The following is a 17,414-nucleotide window of genomic DNA, read 5'->3' on the forward strand; positions in this document are numbered from 1 at the left end:
GAACTATGAGAGATCTCAAATTCAATATTTCGCTCGCGAAAAGGACGGGTGGGTGGTGGAATTAAGACCCAGCCTGTCAAAGTCCTTAATCAAACTGCTGGCGAAAGGGGATTCGTAGACAAAAGGAAACAATGGAAGTCTCGTTAGATCATTTTTCTGGACATTGTTTATGGTCTAGAAGGGATCAATCGTTTCAAAATGTTACCAGTAAAAATGATCCTGTGTGGAATGCAGCTAATCCTTTTAGGTTCCTGTCAACTGTTTCCACTCAAGGAATCCGATTTTTCAAATCAAAGGTGCAGAACTCAATTGCCGAGGGATTTATAGCGCCGGCACCGGGCTCCCCGCCCCCCAACCCCTCATCCCGGCCCCCCCCCCCCCCCCACCATCCCGAGCCCCACGGTGTCTCCAAACATCCCGCGTGGGTGCCGAAAGCAGCACCGGGCCGGGCAGCGGATTGTCCCCGCCGGGGCGCGCTGTCAGCCCGGGTCGCTCCTTCTGCGGCAGACCGTGGGCTGCCCTGCCGGCGAACGGCCGGGTGCCCACCGCCGCCGAGGCGGGGCGGCAGCGTACCTGGGCCGGGAGAAGGCACGGAGCAGCCGGTCCCTCCGGCCGGGCGCCCCGGCTCTGCCCCGCCGCGGCCGCGGAGGTTCGCGCCGCTCACCCGGGCGAACCGCGCCGTCTCGCAGCCGCAGGCGCAGCAGCAGCTCCGGGGCTGGGTCCAAAAACTCTTGTGGGAGCGCTGGGTTTGTCTTGCCCGTGTGTTAGCAAGTTGTTGAGGGATTCTTCTGGGTGGGGAGGAGGCTGGAGGGGAAGGGGAGTCGGTTTGAAAGCAGACACAGCCACATGGCTTGTCGGTAGCTCCGCTCCGGTGCGCGGGACGGGGATCTGCCTCGTGTGCGGGAGAGTGGGGCCGGGGTCTCCCCAGAAAAATGTGTCCCGCTCGGCAGATGTCTGAACACCCGGAGAAGAGCCATGGCGCGGGGAGCCGTGCTGAAAGCGATCTAAAGAGGTTAATTTCCAGAGAAGGGCCGCCCTTTGGCTTCTCGTACAGAAGCGGGAGGCAGAGGGGAGGAGGTCTGCAGTTTGGTGTGAGCGGGGCCGCCGGCTGCCGAGCGCTTGCGGGACAGTACGAGGACACACACTCGTGTGCACTGCCCCACACGCAGCACCGTACGCCCGGGGAAAGACAAGGACGTCCAGGAAAGCGGGGAGGATGTTTGACAGAGCCCACAGAGCTGCCTCAGGCGGGATTTTGTGCAGTCAGGGGCAGGTTGGAATCAACAGCATAAATTATTTTCCACGGTCCATAATTTCCGACCCTATTCACTTTTCGGGCAAACCAATCACCTGACATACCGCCTCTCCTCGCTCTACGCTGAGCAATTTTTTTTTCCCCACCAATGGTTCCTTTAACCGTGAACTACTGATCCTAAAAGACTGCCTTCCTTTACCTCTCCCTTCGTGCAGGTGGATTTTCACTGTATACGCGTATATCAGAAAGCTATCAGTTTCGTCTAGCGGCTGCTGAATAAGCAGACATGACAGTGTTTGTTTTACAAAAAGAAAACCCGAGGAAGACACCTCATTTATCTTGACTGTGTGTATTTAATGTATTCCGTGTATACAGGTGTAATGCCCTCCTGTAATGAAAGTCGAGAAACAGACCTACGTCCGCCGCGGGAGGAAGAGCCATATTCCTGGGTTTTACAAGGACTTTCCAAAGCGTCGGTGTTTGCCGGAGCGGCCACCGCAGAGCTACGGTTGCGCGGGTGCGGGTCGGTGGCAGCCACCGGGTCCCAGGCACACACGCCCTTCGATGCACACAGATGGCTTTCTATTGCGAGGAGGGGAGAGAAACACCTTCGGATTAACCGTGGATAACGCTTTCCCAGTCTCAGACAACGAATTAAGGCAACAACTGAATCCTTTTGCTTCCAACATAAATTGTATAATTTATCATCTAAATATGGGGCCCCGCAGACTTCTGCGGGCCGTTTTGCTCCATCAACGAAAGGGAAACTTAGGATCAATTCAACAGGTCTCTTGTGCCTTGGAGAAAGGGCAAATTTAATTATTTTGATTAAAAAAACAACACAACTTTCCCTCTTAATCCATCTCAAGGATATAATTTCTGAAATCGGCTGGACGCTACATTTAAAGAAAAATAAAAATTTTAAATGCCTTCCGTACAGTTCAGTCCATGTTTTTTGCGACTTCGCGGGCACTCCGGGGCCTAGCCAGTAGGTCTCTCCTCCGAGGTGCAGACCACAGCAGGACCCCCCACTGCCTCTCGCCGCGGAGCCCAAGCCCTGCCCTGAAGGCACATCTTCCTTCGAGGCGCATCTTACGCGGGATTCCCGCGGTGATTCCCGCCGAGCAGCCGCCGGGTGCGTCCCCGCTCCTACGGGCAGGCTGGGCGCGGAGCACCGCCGCGACCGCGGAGCCTTCTCCCCGTTGCGCAGCCGCGCACGGCCCGCGGTGCGACCAGCGCTGCTGCAGCCGGGCGGGCCGAGGGGTTGCGGCGGGGCGCCCTGCAACCCCCCCAGCCCCTCAGCTGTTGTCTCTCCTCTCTTGGGTCGCGCCGGGAGCTGCGCGGAGAGCCGGGCTGGGCGGCGGGGTGCGGGCTGGCGAGGCTACGGGGCCGGCAGTCCGCAGCACCCCTCCGGGAGGGGACAGGCGGCGGGGCACGGCGCTCTTCTGCAAGAGAAAAACAGGAACAAGTAGATTTATCGATCTGGGGCTCGCCTGCAGGTCTCCTCCTCCCCCTCCACGAAAATCGATGTGCACCCATCTGCGCCGAGAGGCAACGAGCACATTTGCTGCCGCAGCACGGATCCGAAAGCATCTCGTTACCGTCGGGAGTGTCGTTCTCCCGCACGCACGTACACACGCACATTTATGCCCGAATCTTCCCTCCGAACCCCAGCCGTGCTTCCCAGCGTGGGAAGGGGCAGCGAGTGGAAAGCCCACGGCGGCTGCTCGAGGTGGCTCCCACGGTGGGGGCTGAGGAGGGGAAAGGACTTGCGGCGAAGGGCGGGGAAGCCCAGCAGTCACCTGCGGCAGGTCACTGGGCGTGCGGATGACGGGCAGCGGAGGCGGAGGGCGAGAGGGCACCTACCGGCTCAGGAGCAGCCCGGCTGCGGGCACGCAGCGCCGGTCCCCGCCGGTCTCCGTGTCCCACCGGTGCCTGCGGCCCAGCGCCGCGCCGAAAGGGGAGTGGGAGAAACTTCGCTGCGGATGGGGGAGCCGCTGGCAGCGAGCTGAAAGACGGATCTGCTTTGGTTAGCAAGTCGCAGAGCGGGGAGCATTTGGCCGCGGTCATAATTTCCATGATTTCTGTCAAATACAGCATTATCAGAGACTACTGAAGTACGTGCTGTAAGTAATGAGGGAAAGTATTACATACGGCGCGTAGCCTCCGGGCCGTGCCAAGGGGCTATTAAACCAGATCCACTTTCCAACGGATCCCCCGCACAGGCCTCAGCCTCGGCAGGGGCGACCGTGCGCCCTGTCCTCACCACCAGCGCTGCAAGGAAGGGAGCAGCTGGGAGCAGGTGACACCCTCGACCCCACTTTTACCCTCCAGACTCGGGGACGGGCCTGGCCCTGGGTACTTTGAGACCAGCCTGCAAGGGACGACGGCGGTACCAGCTGACACCGCGCTGCCCCCAGAAAAATAACCAGGAGAAAATGTACAGTTCGAAGAAGCTGCGGACGGAGAAGGTTCGGGAGGAGACCTTCTTCAGGGCCGGGGAGCCGCGCACGGGGGCCCCAAGGCTCGGCCAGACCCCCGGGCTGCGCTGCCCGCCGCAGCCCTCACCGGTGCCGGCAGAGCCGGCGCGATGTCGGGCCCCTCTGCACCAGGCGGGGGGAGCGCTCCGGCGGGAAGAGCGCGGTGTGCGGACTTGCAAACTAATCAGCTTCCAAAGGGAGAGGGAAGGGGAAACTTCTTTTATAGAGGATGTGGGAAGGGACCTAACACAGTCCCGCTTGAGCGAAACGTTATACAAGATGCTTGAAAAGAAATAATTAAAAAAAAAACTAATTACAAATATATAAATCACCCAACAGAACCAAAGAAATATATGGAAGGAAACGTTTCTGGATAGAGACACTGTGTGTGGCATAAAAAGCGATTGAATACATAAGGGCTTCATTAAATTCCCAATAGATAACATTTGGCTAAATCTATCCCTAGATTAAAACTCTACATAATAGCACCATAAACTAAAAAGTTTCTTTTTGTGTGGTCCTTCTGGAGGAACTGATTGAAACATTAGCCCCCTCATAGAGCAATCCCCTCCCAATTCAGCTCCAGTAATTCGCCTCTCAGCCCTACGGGGATATGATGAGAAAAGGAGACGGGTTAATGAATCCACACTTTGTAGCTGGGAGGAGGAGAAGGAGGCGACACCATCCCCGTTTGTCCCACCAGCTTGTTTTCAGGGCCCACCCTACTCTGGAGGAATTGTTCGTCTGGGCTCCGTCCCTGCGAGGGCTGCGCGTCCCCTCTGCTCGCCGTGCAGGTCGCGGGGGAGCGGCGGGCCGTTTGCGTGCGAGCGGTGCGGTGCGGCGAGCCCCTCGGCGGGCTGCGGGGACGGCGCCCGTTCTGGCGGCACCTGCTCCGGCGGAGCCGCGCGGGGAGCGGGGCAGCGGGCCCCGCCGGCCAGGCCGAGAGGCCTCCCGCACACGCAGGGAAAGCAAGCGAAGGGGTCCTCCCCTCGGCACCACCGGGCCCTTCCCCGACCCCTTTCCTCAGCGCTTAAAAAAAAAAAAATAAATAAAGCTACACCACGTATTGCAGTTTGCTCCTGCTGGCCTCCCTGCGAACTCCCAAGTGAAGGTGTCCGCACAAGATGCGGACGACAGGCATAAAGCGTGGAAGAAACAAGCGGCCGAGCAGTTTCCTTGCCATACACCCCTGAGCACGGTTCTCCTCGGAAGGGAGCTGAGGGGAGGGCGGCGGGCGCGTTCGGACCCCACCGCCCGCCGGGCCGGCCGGCCTCCACGCAGGGCGGGTCGCCGGACTCCCCAGGGTCTGCTGCGGGGAAGCCAAGAGAAACAAATACCGGGTCACCGGGACTGCTCTTCCCATCTAACTGCCCCGGGACAGCGCAAGGAGACACATGGCCCCTCGGCCCAGGCCGCTGCTCGAGCAGCCAGACGCCAGACAGACCGCAAGCAGCATCCCTCCTCGGGGAGCCCGGCACCGCCGCGCTCACGGCTGCAGCCGCCTTCTTCCTCGCGAAGCCTTTCCCTGCGTGATTTCAGCTGCGTCTCCGAGGGGCGCCACAGCCGAGCCCGGTACCCCGCGCTGGACCGGCGCGGTGGCCCGGCGGGTCCCCTCACCCGGGAAAAGCGAGTTAACCGGTCCCTCGTGAACAGGGACGCGCTCTCCCCAAGGGGTACGTACGCGATGCCTGTGGGCTCTTTTCCCTTTGGTTTTAGAAATTAAATGGGACTCTGCTTCCTGGTCCTGTAAGGGACCCGGGGCACCCAAATTGGCCCGCCAGCTGGCAGACTGTAAATGAAGCCCAGCAGAGGTTTTACGTCTAGCCTTTCCGCTTATTGAAAACCATTAATTTAACCCTGTATTGCTATAGACAAAACAGAAAAGCGCCACTTTTCTACCCACGAGAATACTTAAAACCAAAGCGACGAAGTACTTCGATACATAAAAGCATGTAACCACACAACCTTCCCTTCCTCACTCCAAACAGCAATAAAAGGCATCCCTCCTTTCTTTTTCTTTTTGACTAAAATTCACATAATTTATCCCTGAATCTACTAAATTGTTATAAGTACAGTCGCACTCGAAAAGCGCCTCCCTGTTTTGAAAAACGCGTGTTCCTAGTCCACTACAAGCAGCCACACGCCTACTCTTAAAACCTGCGATTTTCTTTTCATGCCTAAGCTCCGAGTATTTGAGGAGGGCTTTTTGGTTAAAAAATAATTTTAGTTTAAGGAATACATATCCATCGACCTTACGCGGGTTAAGACGAGAGTTCAGAATCAGAAAAGTTGCTGCCACGGTTTGTTCCGTACACTTCCACATATCCTTACTTCAGTAGCTCCTGCACTCAATCAGCTCATCACACGAGGATATTCCAATGCTAATTTTATATTATATGTATTGAAAAGTAGAAACATATGTCTCTGTTATCGTCACAGAAACATAAGTTTCTAGGACAAATCTCTCTGAAGTTCTGTACGTGCCCCTTGTTAATAGTATTTTCCTTTGGGCCTCTTGCAAACCAAACTGTGATGCAGTTGTGATTTAGAACATAACCAAAAGTATAAATATAGTTTTAAACCGTTTTTTTTAATCAGTCTCCTGATAGAGCCTTACAGAACTGGTCTTTATTCCCACGAGACAGACCTATTTCTATTTATTCCCTATTTTGTCCACACTCTTTTCAACCCCACCCCCACCCCCTCTTTCTTTCTCTGCTAGGGTTAACAATGGTTTGACTGCAAAGATCATATCCTGATCTTCTTTGCGATCAAATCCAGACATAAACATTTGAAACTATAAAATTCCTTGGCTATTGTGCTATTAATCCCGAAGAAAAAACTATCAATGTCCCAACGAAGGGAGAAGTATTAGGGAGGGAAAGATCCGAAGCCAATTGTTTGGCTGGGCTCCTTTGGTCTTTGGGTTTTTCTTTTTCTTTTTTTTTTTTTTTTTAAATTAAAAATTTTATTTTTGAAAACGTGTAAAAATTTTACATTAAAACGGTACAATAATACTTGCCAGTAATTTTTAACAATATTCCTTGTAAAGAATAAGCATAAAGTACAAAATAAAAAACTCCGTAAGTCTATTATAATACAAAACACAGGTTAAAATAAGAAATGATAATCTTGACTTTCTTCTGTGTAAACATGTTAATCTTTTCTTTTATAAAAGTACATGAGACAAGTGTACTAAAATGAAAAAGTATTGCTTTGCTGTCCTCCCTCAAGCCTTTTTTTTTTCCTGTACATTACCGTTTTCAAGCTCCTAGACCTGAGAATCTCTAAACTTTAACTGTTTAGAGACGTTATTTATCACCATTTTTCTCTTTTTAAGGATAACGAGTAACTTTCCAACAGCGTGACCGCCTGCCCGTGCAGCACCGAGACCTGGGTCTGCACCAGCACAGGTCAGGGCGGCCCGCCACCGCGGCGGATGCTCCCCGAGCCCCACCACGAAATCCCCATGCAAAGCCCGCAGTTCCTGGGCGCCGTCCGCCGGGCATGCGAGCGGCGCCGAAAGGGAAACCCCCGGTCCTACCTTCGGAAAGACTCCCAAACCCTTAACAGTTAGAGATCCGGGCCGCGAAGCCGGGGGCGGCTGGCAGGGCGGCGGCGGGGGGCAGGCCGCCCCCGGCGCTCCCCAGCGAGCGGGCTAGCCCCGGCGCTGCGGCCGACTGCGAGGCGCAGCTGCTCCCCGCGCCGGGGCCGGGCCCCCCCCCGATGATGCTCTCGATGGAGAAGGGCGAGCGGGCCAGCGCCGCGCCGCTGCCAGGCTTGGCGGCGTGCAGCGAGGCCGCCAGCGCCGGGCCCAGCGGGTGCGGGTAGCCGAAGGGCGTCCGTGCCAGCTCCGCCGCCGGCAGCAAGGGGCCCGGCGGCGCGGCGGCGGCGGCGGGGGGCAGCGCCGCGCCGGGGGCGGCGGGGGGCTGGCGGGGCGGCGGGGAGGGGTGGTGGAAGGCGAAAAGGGCGGAGTGGGGGTGGTAGGGCTGGAGCTGGAGGCCGTAGCCGCAGCCGTAGGGTCCGTAGGCGCAGGGCGGCTGCTGCGGCGGCTGGGGCGGGGGCTGCGGGAGGAAGGCGGCGGGGTCCACGGCGCGCAGCAGCAGCTCGGGCCCCGGGAGCTGCTGCCGCTTGAAGCGCTTTCGGCGGCGCAGGAAGCTCCCGTTGTCGAACATGTCGGCGGACTCGGGGTCCAGCGTCCAGTAGTTGCCCTTGCCCGGGTTGCCGGGCTCCCGGGGGATCTTGACGAAGCAGTCGTTGAGGGAGAGGTTGTGGCGGATGCTGTTCTGCCAGGCGGGGAACTTCTCCCGGTAGTAGGGGAAGCGCCCGCTGATGAACTCGCAGATCTCGCTCAGCGTCAGCCGCTTCTTGGGGCTCTGCAGGATGGCCATGGTGATAAGGGCGATGTAGGAGTAGGGCGGCTTCACCAGGCTGTTCTTGCCGCCGCCGCCCGCCGCGCCGCCGCCGCTGCCGCCGCCGCTGCCGCCTGCCCCGCCGCCGCCCGCCGCCGCCGCCTTCTGCGGGCCACCCCGCGAGGGGGGCCGAGAGCCGCCGGCACCGTCCCCCGCCGCCCGCCCCAGCGCCGCCGCCGCCGCCTCCGCCGCGCACGGGCGACCGCGGCAGCAGGGCGTCGTCGTGGAGGTCGCCCACATCCTCCTCGTCCTCTTCCTCCTCCTCCTCCTCCTCCTCCTCCTCCTCGTTGTAGGAGCGGCGGCGGCGGCGGGGCTGCGGCTCCTCGTCGTCCTCCTCGTCGTCCTCCTCGCCCACCACATCGATGTCGGTCTCCTCAGCCAGCGCCGACGCCTCGGACATCTCCGAGCTCAGGGTCATGGCGCGGCGGCGGGGCAGCGCATCGGTGGCGGACGGCGCGGTGCGGCGGGCGGGCGAGCGCCCTCCCCGCCGCCGCCAGGCCCCCGCGCCTCTCCGCGGAGAGCCGCCCCGCCGCCGCCGCCGCCGCCGCGGGCAGGCGGGCCGCTCCGAGCCGCGCCGGCCCCCAGCGCCGCCGCCGAGCTGCGGGAGCGCTCCCGCTGCCCGCTCGGAGGCGGCGGCTGTTTCGGGTTTTGTTTCGGGGTATTTTTTGCTGCTTTTAGGATTTCTTTCTCTTTCTTTTTCCTCCTCCCCGCTTTTGGGGGTCTTTGTTTTTGGAAGGGGTTGGGGTCGGGGTTTGGGGGGCGGGGGGGGCTGTGCCGCCGCTCCTGGAAGTCGGTTCCCCCTGCTTTCTCCTCACCTCAGCCCCCAGACATTAATGGATGCGGGGCAGGAGGGAGTGCGCCTAGTCCTGGGAGGAGGAGAGGGGAGGAGGCTGGCGAGGAGGGAGGGCGGAGGGGGCGGCTTGCCGGGCCTTAGGAAAGACGGCAGAATGGCTGGGGCCGAGTCCCAGAGAGGGCGGCCTTCCTCCCTCCTTATAGCGAGGGGGGCCATCACATGGCTCCCAGCGTCAGAGCGCAGAGGGGCGAGCGGCGGCCCCGGGCGGCGCCGTGCCCCCCCCCCCCCCCCCCTCCGCCTCCGCGGGGCGCCTCGCCGCCCTCCCCGGCCCCCCACCCGCAACCCGCCAGGAGGGCTCTGAGGGGCCGTGGGGCGACCGGGGCCGTCTTTAGTTGAAAAGAGGCGAAAAACACCCTCCCCGGGTAACAAAACAAAACAAAACAAAAAAGTGCAAGCCTGTCCCAAAGTGCTGGATCGTCTTCCCAGGAGCCGTCCGGCGTCTTCTTGGGCTGCCCCCCAGGGACGGGGTCTTGATTCCCGTAGGAAAGAGGGGGGGGGGGAACGACGAAATCAGGCCGGAGAGGGAGGTGGTGAGTTAATAAACTTGAGTTCTGTCCACTGGATGCTTTAGAGACACCTGCCCCCCCCGAGTTTAATTCATTTAAGAATGAAATCAAATTTCTCTATTGTCGACCTCGCAAGCCCTCAAAGAACTTCCTCCAAAGCACACCGCTAATCTCACAGTTTATTTGTAAGGCTGTTGTTTATAAAGGGAGAGAAGTAGTTCCCTCTATTATGGGAAATACCAGCAGAGAATTAGCGTTACCTCTTTCGTACGCAAAGGGAAACAATTCACCAGCCTTTAAAATCCGAATTGTGCTCTAAGTGTAGGAGCAACACCCCCGGGAAAGGGACAAAAAGGACTGATTCCTAATTAAATCCCACCGTTCCCCGTTTCAGGTGATGCAGGCGGTAACAGCAGAGGCGCGGCGACTCCCATTACCCGAGGGCTGTCAGGGGAAAAAAACCAAACTTGGACATAAATGCAATTATTGCGGTCTTAAAAAGAAAAGCACTGAAAATTCCCATCGCTCCCAGTTCTGACAGGATAACCCACGATCAGGAACCGATTGGGAGTAGGAGAGCACTTCGTGCTCCGGCAGAAATCGTCGTGAGAAGGGCAGACGGATGCCTAGTGTCCTTACTGCTCAAATCTCGTTTCTTGAACAACCCACACCCCCAATTTTCTGGAAGCACATTTTCGATATATCGCCCTACTGCAAAGCTACAAGCCACCCTGTTTCAAACCCAGTTCCATGGATTTACAACATAATCCTTTCTACTATTTCCAAATAATCCTATTTACATTTTGTTCACTACTAAGGCGCCTGCAGGAGAATACCACCAAAAGTTACAAAAGGGGGTGTGTGTGTGAGAGAGAGAAAGAAGAAAAAAGAACCCCCAAACCCAGTAGCTGACTACTATTTTTTCCTGTAGAAAGACTGATAACGTCGCTCGAGATTTGTAGTTCTTAGGAAGTAAAACGCCTCTTTCAATTAGTTTTGGGGTCCCAGGGCAAGTTCCTAAAAGGAAGACAGAAAAGAGGACTTTTCCTCTCTGAGAGGTTTCACCTCTTCACAAAGAGTATTTCTTCCTTTTTACTCTCCTTTTCTTCCTTTTATTCTTGCTCTTCTCCCGGCCTGAACGTTTTAAAACCATCCCAAAAACAAAAGAACATGCTCTTCAATAGGAAGAACGGTTTGAAACTTTATGGGGAAGCACCGCTGTAGCGACAAACCGGAGGAGCCGGACCTGCCCGCCGCTCCCCGCTAACACCGCGCAGGGCACACCGGTGTTCCATCGAGAGGCTGACACCGGCGGCTCGTCGGCAGCACCGAACCGCCGGGAGCCCGGTGGCCCCGCCGTCCCGGGAGGGCCCCGGCTGGGGCGCGGGTCCTCCTGGACGTGGCCGGCTAGGGTGGCCTCGGGGGGGGTGGGGGTGGGGGCGGGGCTGGGGACCCTCCTGGCAGAATTGGGCAATACTGCAAGCCCTCGTCCGTCGCCGCGGTGGAGTCTGAGGAGGGCTTGCTTTCTGGGGCGTAGGTGAGCCAGTCCCCAGTGCGGACAACCAAAACCTGGCGTTACTGCAGCCCCTGGGGATCGCGACTTTCTGTGCCTCTGCCGCTCGCTCCCGTCCCAGCCCGGCAGGTGCCTTCACAAAAGGGAGAGAAAAAAGCGAAGGGAGGCGAGCAGTGGCGGCACAGCCACCAGCGGCCTTTCCCCAGGTCGGACCTCGGCGCTCCCGGAGCCCTGGGTTTGCCCGGTCTCCCGCCCCGCTGCGTGCCGCTCCGCTGCCGGCGGTGCGCTGCGCGGACGGGGGATGCCACCTACCGGCAAGGCGCACGGGGCGGCGGCGGGGCGGCCGGCTGCGGGGCGCCGCGTGCTGGGGCAGGGCGCCCGGGCTGGGAGGGGCAGGGCAGGACCCCCCTGCCCGGGAACTGACCCCGAGACCCTACGGAAAAGCTTCGGGGGGGACCTTAGAAACACTTCTCCATGGAAAGGCTGGAATTTCCGCGACCACTTTCCCACCCCCGCCCCGGGGCTCTGCCGCCCGGCAGCACTCCTCAAGGCTGCGGGGCTGCCCCCTCGGGCCACACACCCACCCGCGAAACGGCCACCCGCGGCCTGGGACCTCGGAGCTGTCTTCCCTGGTTTCCTGCTGCTCGTGAGTGATGTAGTAAAACACACACCTCAAACCAGGGTAGCATAGAAGTGAGACATGAAATACAGGGACGCTTGTAGGGTTTATCTTTTTATTGCTTGGGTTTATTAATATTCATTATAAATTTTAATTATGTTATACATGCAATTCCTGCACGCGTGTCTAGAACATCCCACATTTCGTCAGAGTGGTGCATGCATAGGACCAAAGCACACTGGCAATCCATACAAGTGGTTCTGGTGGCTCCTGCTCCTGACCCAAGCCCATGCTCCTCCTCCACAGCAAGGCTGGGCCTCTGGCTTCTGCAGCTCCTGCAAAGCAGTGAGTACAGCAGCTTCCCCCGCAAGCCTCATCCCTCAGATCCAAACATGAAAAAGTGTTGGGTATTTTGGCAGCTCTTGGCTCCTGGAGGTGGCCAGACCAAGAGCATCCTGAATTAGATTGTGTGTCCAGGGACACTGGGCAGGAGCCAAACTGGGTGGATCTACCACTTCCCCTTAACATCTCCTTTGTTCTGGGGGACGATGTCCCTTGTGACCCACGCAGCACCCAGGCCACACACCCTATGACTGGGGAGCGTGTGCCCCAGCACCCAGAAGCCCACGTGGGACAGAAGATAGACCTACAGACCTTTCCTGGCCCATTATTCGGAATCAAAGAGTACCTAGGGTACTGTTTAGGGCACTTTCAATCAGCCGTACTGGTACACTGGCTGAGGTGCTCTGGATTTTCTGGACCTGACCCTGACCATGCACAAGGATACCAGAACCACCTTCATCACCACACGGGTCAGGTGCCTGGAGGTGGTGTGCACCCCTAGGTGATTTGTTGAGTGTTTGGCTAGGTGCAGCCAGTGGAAAGCAAGGCAGAGCCTGGCCACCCGCTACACACGCTGTGGATGAAGAGCCTTCCCTGGGCCTGCTGCACCTTGCAAAACTCCAACACCAAAGGCTGCACATCTTTTGGCATGGCTTCATACATTCCCACAATCAGATCTGAGTCTTAGCTGCAGAACTGGACTTTCTGTTATTGAATAGAACCATTTCTTGAATAATTTATACTTTTTGTCCATGTAGTTCTTTGGGCCAAAGGTTGGACTGGATTCAAAACTGCTTGTGTCATAGAAAGCATAAATCCTCCAGCAATGACCTTCCAACAGGATGGTGGTGTCCATGACAGGGACCATTGCAGTGATAGCTGTCATCTCCATTGCCCAGTATCACAGTGACCACCATTTCAGTTCCACTTTTTTGTGGCTTTATCTCTCCCTGTTCCCTTGCTGTGCAGTTTTGGGGGAAAGTAACACTTCCCTTAAGCCTTCTGTAGAGGCTGGGCCTTTAATTTCTATAAAATGTGATTAAGTGTTCTCAGGACCCTTCTGCACTTCTTGTCTAACAGAGCACATGGAGAGTTTATACCAGCTCAGACCAAGCCCTATCTAGGCAGCGTAAGCTCACTTCAACATCAGACAATACCAGATGTTCAGGGAAGAATACAGGAACAGGACAAGTGTGTAAAATTGGTTCCTAGCTGCCAGAAATGTAGGTTTCAGGATTTTTTTTAAGCCAGAGATAACATCGGAATTTAACAGCCTGTGATGGAATTTCTTCTGCGAATCTGCCCAGTCACTTTTTGAAATCACGTATATTTACACTGCTGAACACATTCTATGGTGAAATGTTCCCCAGCTCTAACCACGTCTGGTATGAAGCGTCTCTTTTTGTTTGCTTTAAGCCAGTCACCTGCTCATTTAATCCGATGTGCTCTCATTTTTGTACTAGAAAAGGCAAGCAACAACTGCTGTTGTTAACCACCCCCTCCCTGCTGTAGATCTTACCAAAATTATTTTCATTGGTCAGCTCTTTTTCAGGCTGAGGGGTTCTGCTTCAGAATAACTGGATTAGCACGGAAGTAATCTTGTACCCTTGACAATCCTCGCCATCCTCTCCACCTTTTCTCGTTCAGTTCAGGCTGATTATTATTGTAATAATCCTCCAGAACAGCATGAGATGCCTAGATTTGCTTTTTCAGTTTTAATTTCAACTTATTATTTCTACTTTTTTATGCCAGTGTCTATTCCCAATGCTAGTGGAGGGATGCAGGATACCTGATTTTCAAAATGGAGCACAGGATTTCAGTGCTGGTACAGCAGGGTACTTGTCATATGAACAAATTGTGTTTGTTTTTGATTTAATGACTCCACTGATTATTGGAAACCTTTCTAACATTTGCCACATAACCCTTGAATTCTTCGTTGTAGACAAAGTTCTTGCAAATTAGGAGCGAGATCCCATAATTAATGTCTCAGATACTTCAGATATTTTCCATTTAATTCTGTGGCAATGCAAGTAAGCCCCGAAGGAGTATGAACCCATTCATAAATGCAGTGAGTATTGACAGGTGCACTCTTTGTTCACTTAGAAATCCTTGGGGATAAACTATACTGTGATCAAAGACAGAGAAGATTGATTTTCCCATCTAAAATTAAGTGGGTGGTGGGCTCCTGCCAGGGCTTGAGCAGAAGTAGCAGCTACCTGCTGCAGAAGGGGGAAGGCCCTTGCCGTGTCCAGCTTCCCCACCTGCTGTCACCTGTACTCACTTCTTGCTGTGCACCATGCTGGACCAGCAAGCCTAAAAAGCCAAAGGCAAAATCCAGAATGAATCACACCTTCACAGCCACTGAGACACTCGTCAAAGGTGGCACGCTGACAGCTACACATCTAAAGTGGCAAAAATTTAGTCCTGATTCATCCTGGCCTACGTGTGCTATCCTCAGGTGGAGCTATGCCAATTTTGAGTCATGTCTTTAACGTTTCTGACTTGTAACTAATTGTCTTAGCAGGGGTGAAAACATTTCTGTGATCCTGGCTCTTGAATTCTGTGTATGGGATGTCTGTGTCTACAGGAATAATCTGTTCGTTTCTCTGACATCTGCATGTAATTTTTAGGTACCATATTTTTCACACACAGCCAATGAGGAATGTGGTAACTTCTGACTTTTACCTATTCTCTAGCAAGACCTTAATTGTTAATGAAGACTAACACAAAAGCCTTTCATGGCGAGCCTTCATCCGTCTGATTAACATGTACTCCCAAATATCTGGCAATGCCTGTTTGAACCACATTCAGTGAAGGCAGGGGATTGATTCTTCATGTAGCACTGCTCTGACTACTCTCTCGTCGGCCTCTGCGGGGTGTTACAAACAGAGAGAGGCATCCCACAGCTCATGAAAGGCTTGTGATGTGGCTTGGAGCCCAGGTATTTTGGGTTGCTGAGTATAAGGGTTACAGGCATGGTGAGAAAAAGACAGTTTGCTGAGTAGCGTGGTCTCTTCCTTGACACAGAAGTCTATTACGGATTACCCTATACAACTCACCAGTATGCGGTACAACACTGTAATATGTGAGATGAAAACAGCATTGCACTTAAGTTCATTTTTCCTGGGCTCCCATCCAGTGTTTATACATTTAGATTTCTTAAAAAGTTAAGAGCTCTTCAGTGACTCTTCTGTCTAGGCTTTCAGAGATGTTTTCTTTTCCACTGATACCTCTCACAACCCTTTTGCTCCTGTACCCCATAATGTTGCTACTTTCCTCCATTAAATTACTAACATATATGTGTATTTGTCCAAATAACTTAGTACTTTCCCCCTCATGTCCTGATGCTGAATACGGCATTCTTTTTAACAAATGTTTCCTAATGAGATTTTTAATATGAGACAGATTTCCTTCACTACCTGAGAATACATAGCGTTCTTTGTGGTCACTGGCAATCAGGAAAAATATTACTGCACTTTAACCTGATCACTTATGTTTATGATCTGTGATTTGTCTCCTGAATACAACACTAACTTAACACCTCTTCTCAACATACCCTGTTATTACTTGCACAGCATGCATCATGTCTTTCAGGAGCACTTTTCCACTGGCATTTTGACAGCAAATATTATCATTCTTCGGCTTTTAAACTTCCACATAATTTAGAGACTATTTTCCTGAGTAACCAGTTTAATGGTCTTCTTCCACTCTATGCTGCTTCTGTGCAGCTAAGGAACTTTGCTTTAGCAATGTGTATTCTGTGATAGTTTTGAGATCCTAACTTTCACCCTTTTTCAGAACTGAAAAGATGTTTATTGAGCTCAGACTCTGTTCCAGTGGCTTTGGATCTGTTTGATTTCTCAACAGAAGTTCTTCAGCTACAACTAAATCCAGGTTTAGGTTTATGTTTCCCATTATGCAATTACACAAAAAGGACTGGAGGAAACAAGCCAATACTATTTTAGCATTCTGAAATACTTTTTCTCTGATGCAAAGTTTGTTTTTTGAAGGTCTGCTATTTGTTCCAGGAAATGTAAACAAATCTTAGAGTCCCTTGAACTGCAGTTCTTGAACTGCTTCGGTTGATTCCTGATACAAGTCAGTGATGTGGTTTTCAGCATAATTTGTCTTCGAAATCTCAGATGAGGGAGTATGAAAGCATACCTTCAGCACAGTTAATCCCAGGATGACAGCTGGGACAACACTTTCTACAGCTTCTATCTTGGAATAATCTTTCTGTGACTCATTTTCACTTCAGTATTTCAGCCTATTGAAACATTTTGCATGTTTGTAATCATCGATTGGCCTAGTAATTCTGAAATCTTTCTTATATATTGATGGCAGACTGTGATAATTCTGAAGCTGAAGTATTTATTGTTTTTACTTCCAACAGTGATTCAGTTGTTTTGGTTTGGGGTTTTTTTTCCTTCTCATCTTGGCTCTGTTCCCCTTTGCTGCAGGTACATTGCCAATTGCATCTTGCAATAAATTTTTATGCTTTCTTTTTAGTTTGGAACAAAGTGTCCTCCCCAAATCCCCCCTTACCCGGATCTCTTTTGTTTCTTTCCTTCTGAATTAGATACTGGGTTTGCTACCTCAGGTACAGTAACATTGGCCACCCCACCCCCTACTCCCACCCCCCTCCCTCTTTTCTGAGCAAACTGATTTACTGTTCAATTTTACAGATATGCTGGACCAAATTTCTGCAGATCCCCGCACCATCCTTCATAGCTATTTGATCATCCTCTAATTTTCAGCTCGGATATTAGTCTGCTGAGAGGCACAGGTTGCTCCTCAGCAGCCCCTTTTGAACCATCACTTCCCTGAGACCTTTTATCACCACCAGATGGAGTACTTTCCGGTTTATCATTCATTTTCACTAATTACAAATGTCTCAGTTTAAAAGCGAATGAAGTTTTTGCACAAATTAACACTCAGCTCCAGTGTAGTGAAAAGTTATAAGAGCAAATAAAATTTACACACACACGAAAAGCACTGCCTTGGCATAGCCTTGGCTCTGGGGATTACTGACATGGGAGCCTTAACATTAATCAATAAAGAAGGATAAATTATTAACATAGTCTTACAGAAACAAGAACAAAGGGAATAGTTTATTGAGAATACTCCAGAGAAGAACTGTTTTAAAAGGCATTAAAATACAAGATGAGATGGCAAAGTCAGCAGTATTACTACCGATGCCAGGAAGCTCATTGGGTTTGGTTACGGTGGCGATGGGGGCAGAATCACAGAGCAACACAAGCTTCCCTCTTGCATCACTCTCTGAGCACGTGCAGCACTTATGGGAGCACCAGATTTCTTCCCCGGTAAATCTGCTCCTGCGCCCTGCTGTGCAGCACAGGCCCAGACCCTGCAAAGGCTGCTGAGCTTTTGGTACGTCGAGAACAGCTGCTGGAGCCAGGCGTGCAAGTTCCTG

General features: G+C 53.6%; 1 protein-coding gene across 1 annotated transcript; it reads right to left on the reverse strand.

Annotated features, from left to right (window-relative positions):
* Positions 1-6,783: 6,783 nt before the first annotated feature.
* Positions 6,784-8,667, reverse strand: FOXD1 (forkhead box D1). The gene is given in 2 exon segments (XM_040579006.1): positions 6,784-8,301; positions 8,303-8,667. Coding segments are annotated over 2 exon segments (1,263 nt in total). The 5' UTR covers positions 8,566-8,667; the 3' UTR covers positions 6,784-7,301.
* Between the last annotated feature and the right edge of the window lie 8,747 nt (positions 8,668-17,414).

This window comes from Falco naumanni, chromosome Z (assembly GCF_017639655.2).
Source record: "Falco naumanni isolate bFalNau1 chromosome Z, bFalNau1.pat, whole genome shotgun sequence".
NCBI classification, from domain to species: domain Eukaryota; kingdom Metazoa; phylum Chordata; class Aves; order Falconiformes; family Falconidae; genus Falco; species Falco naumanni.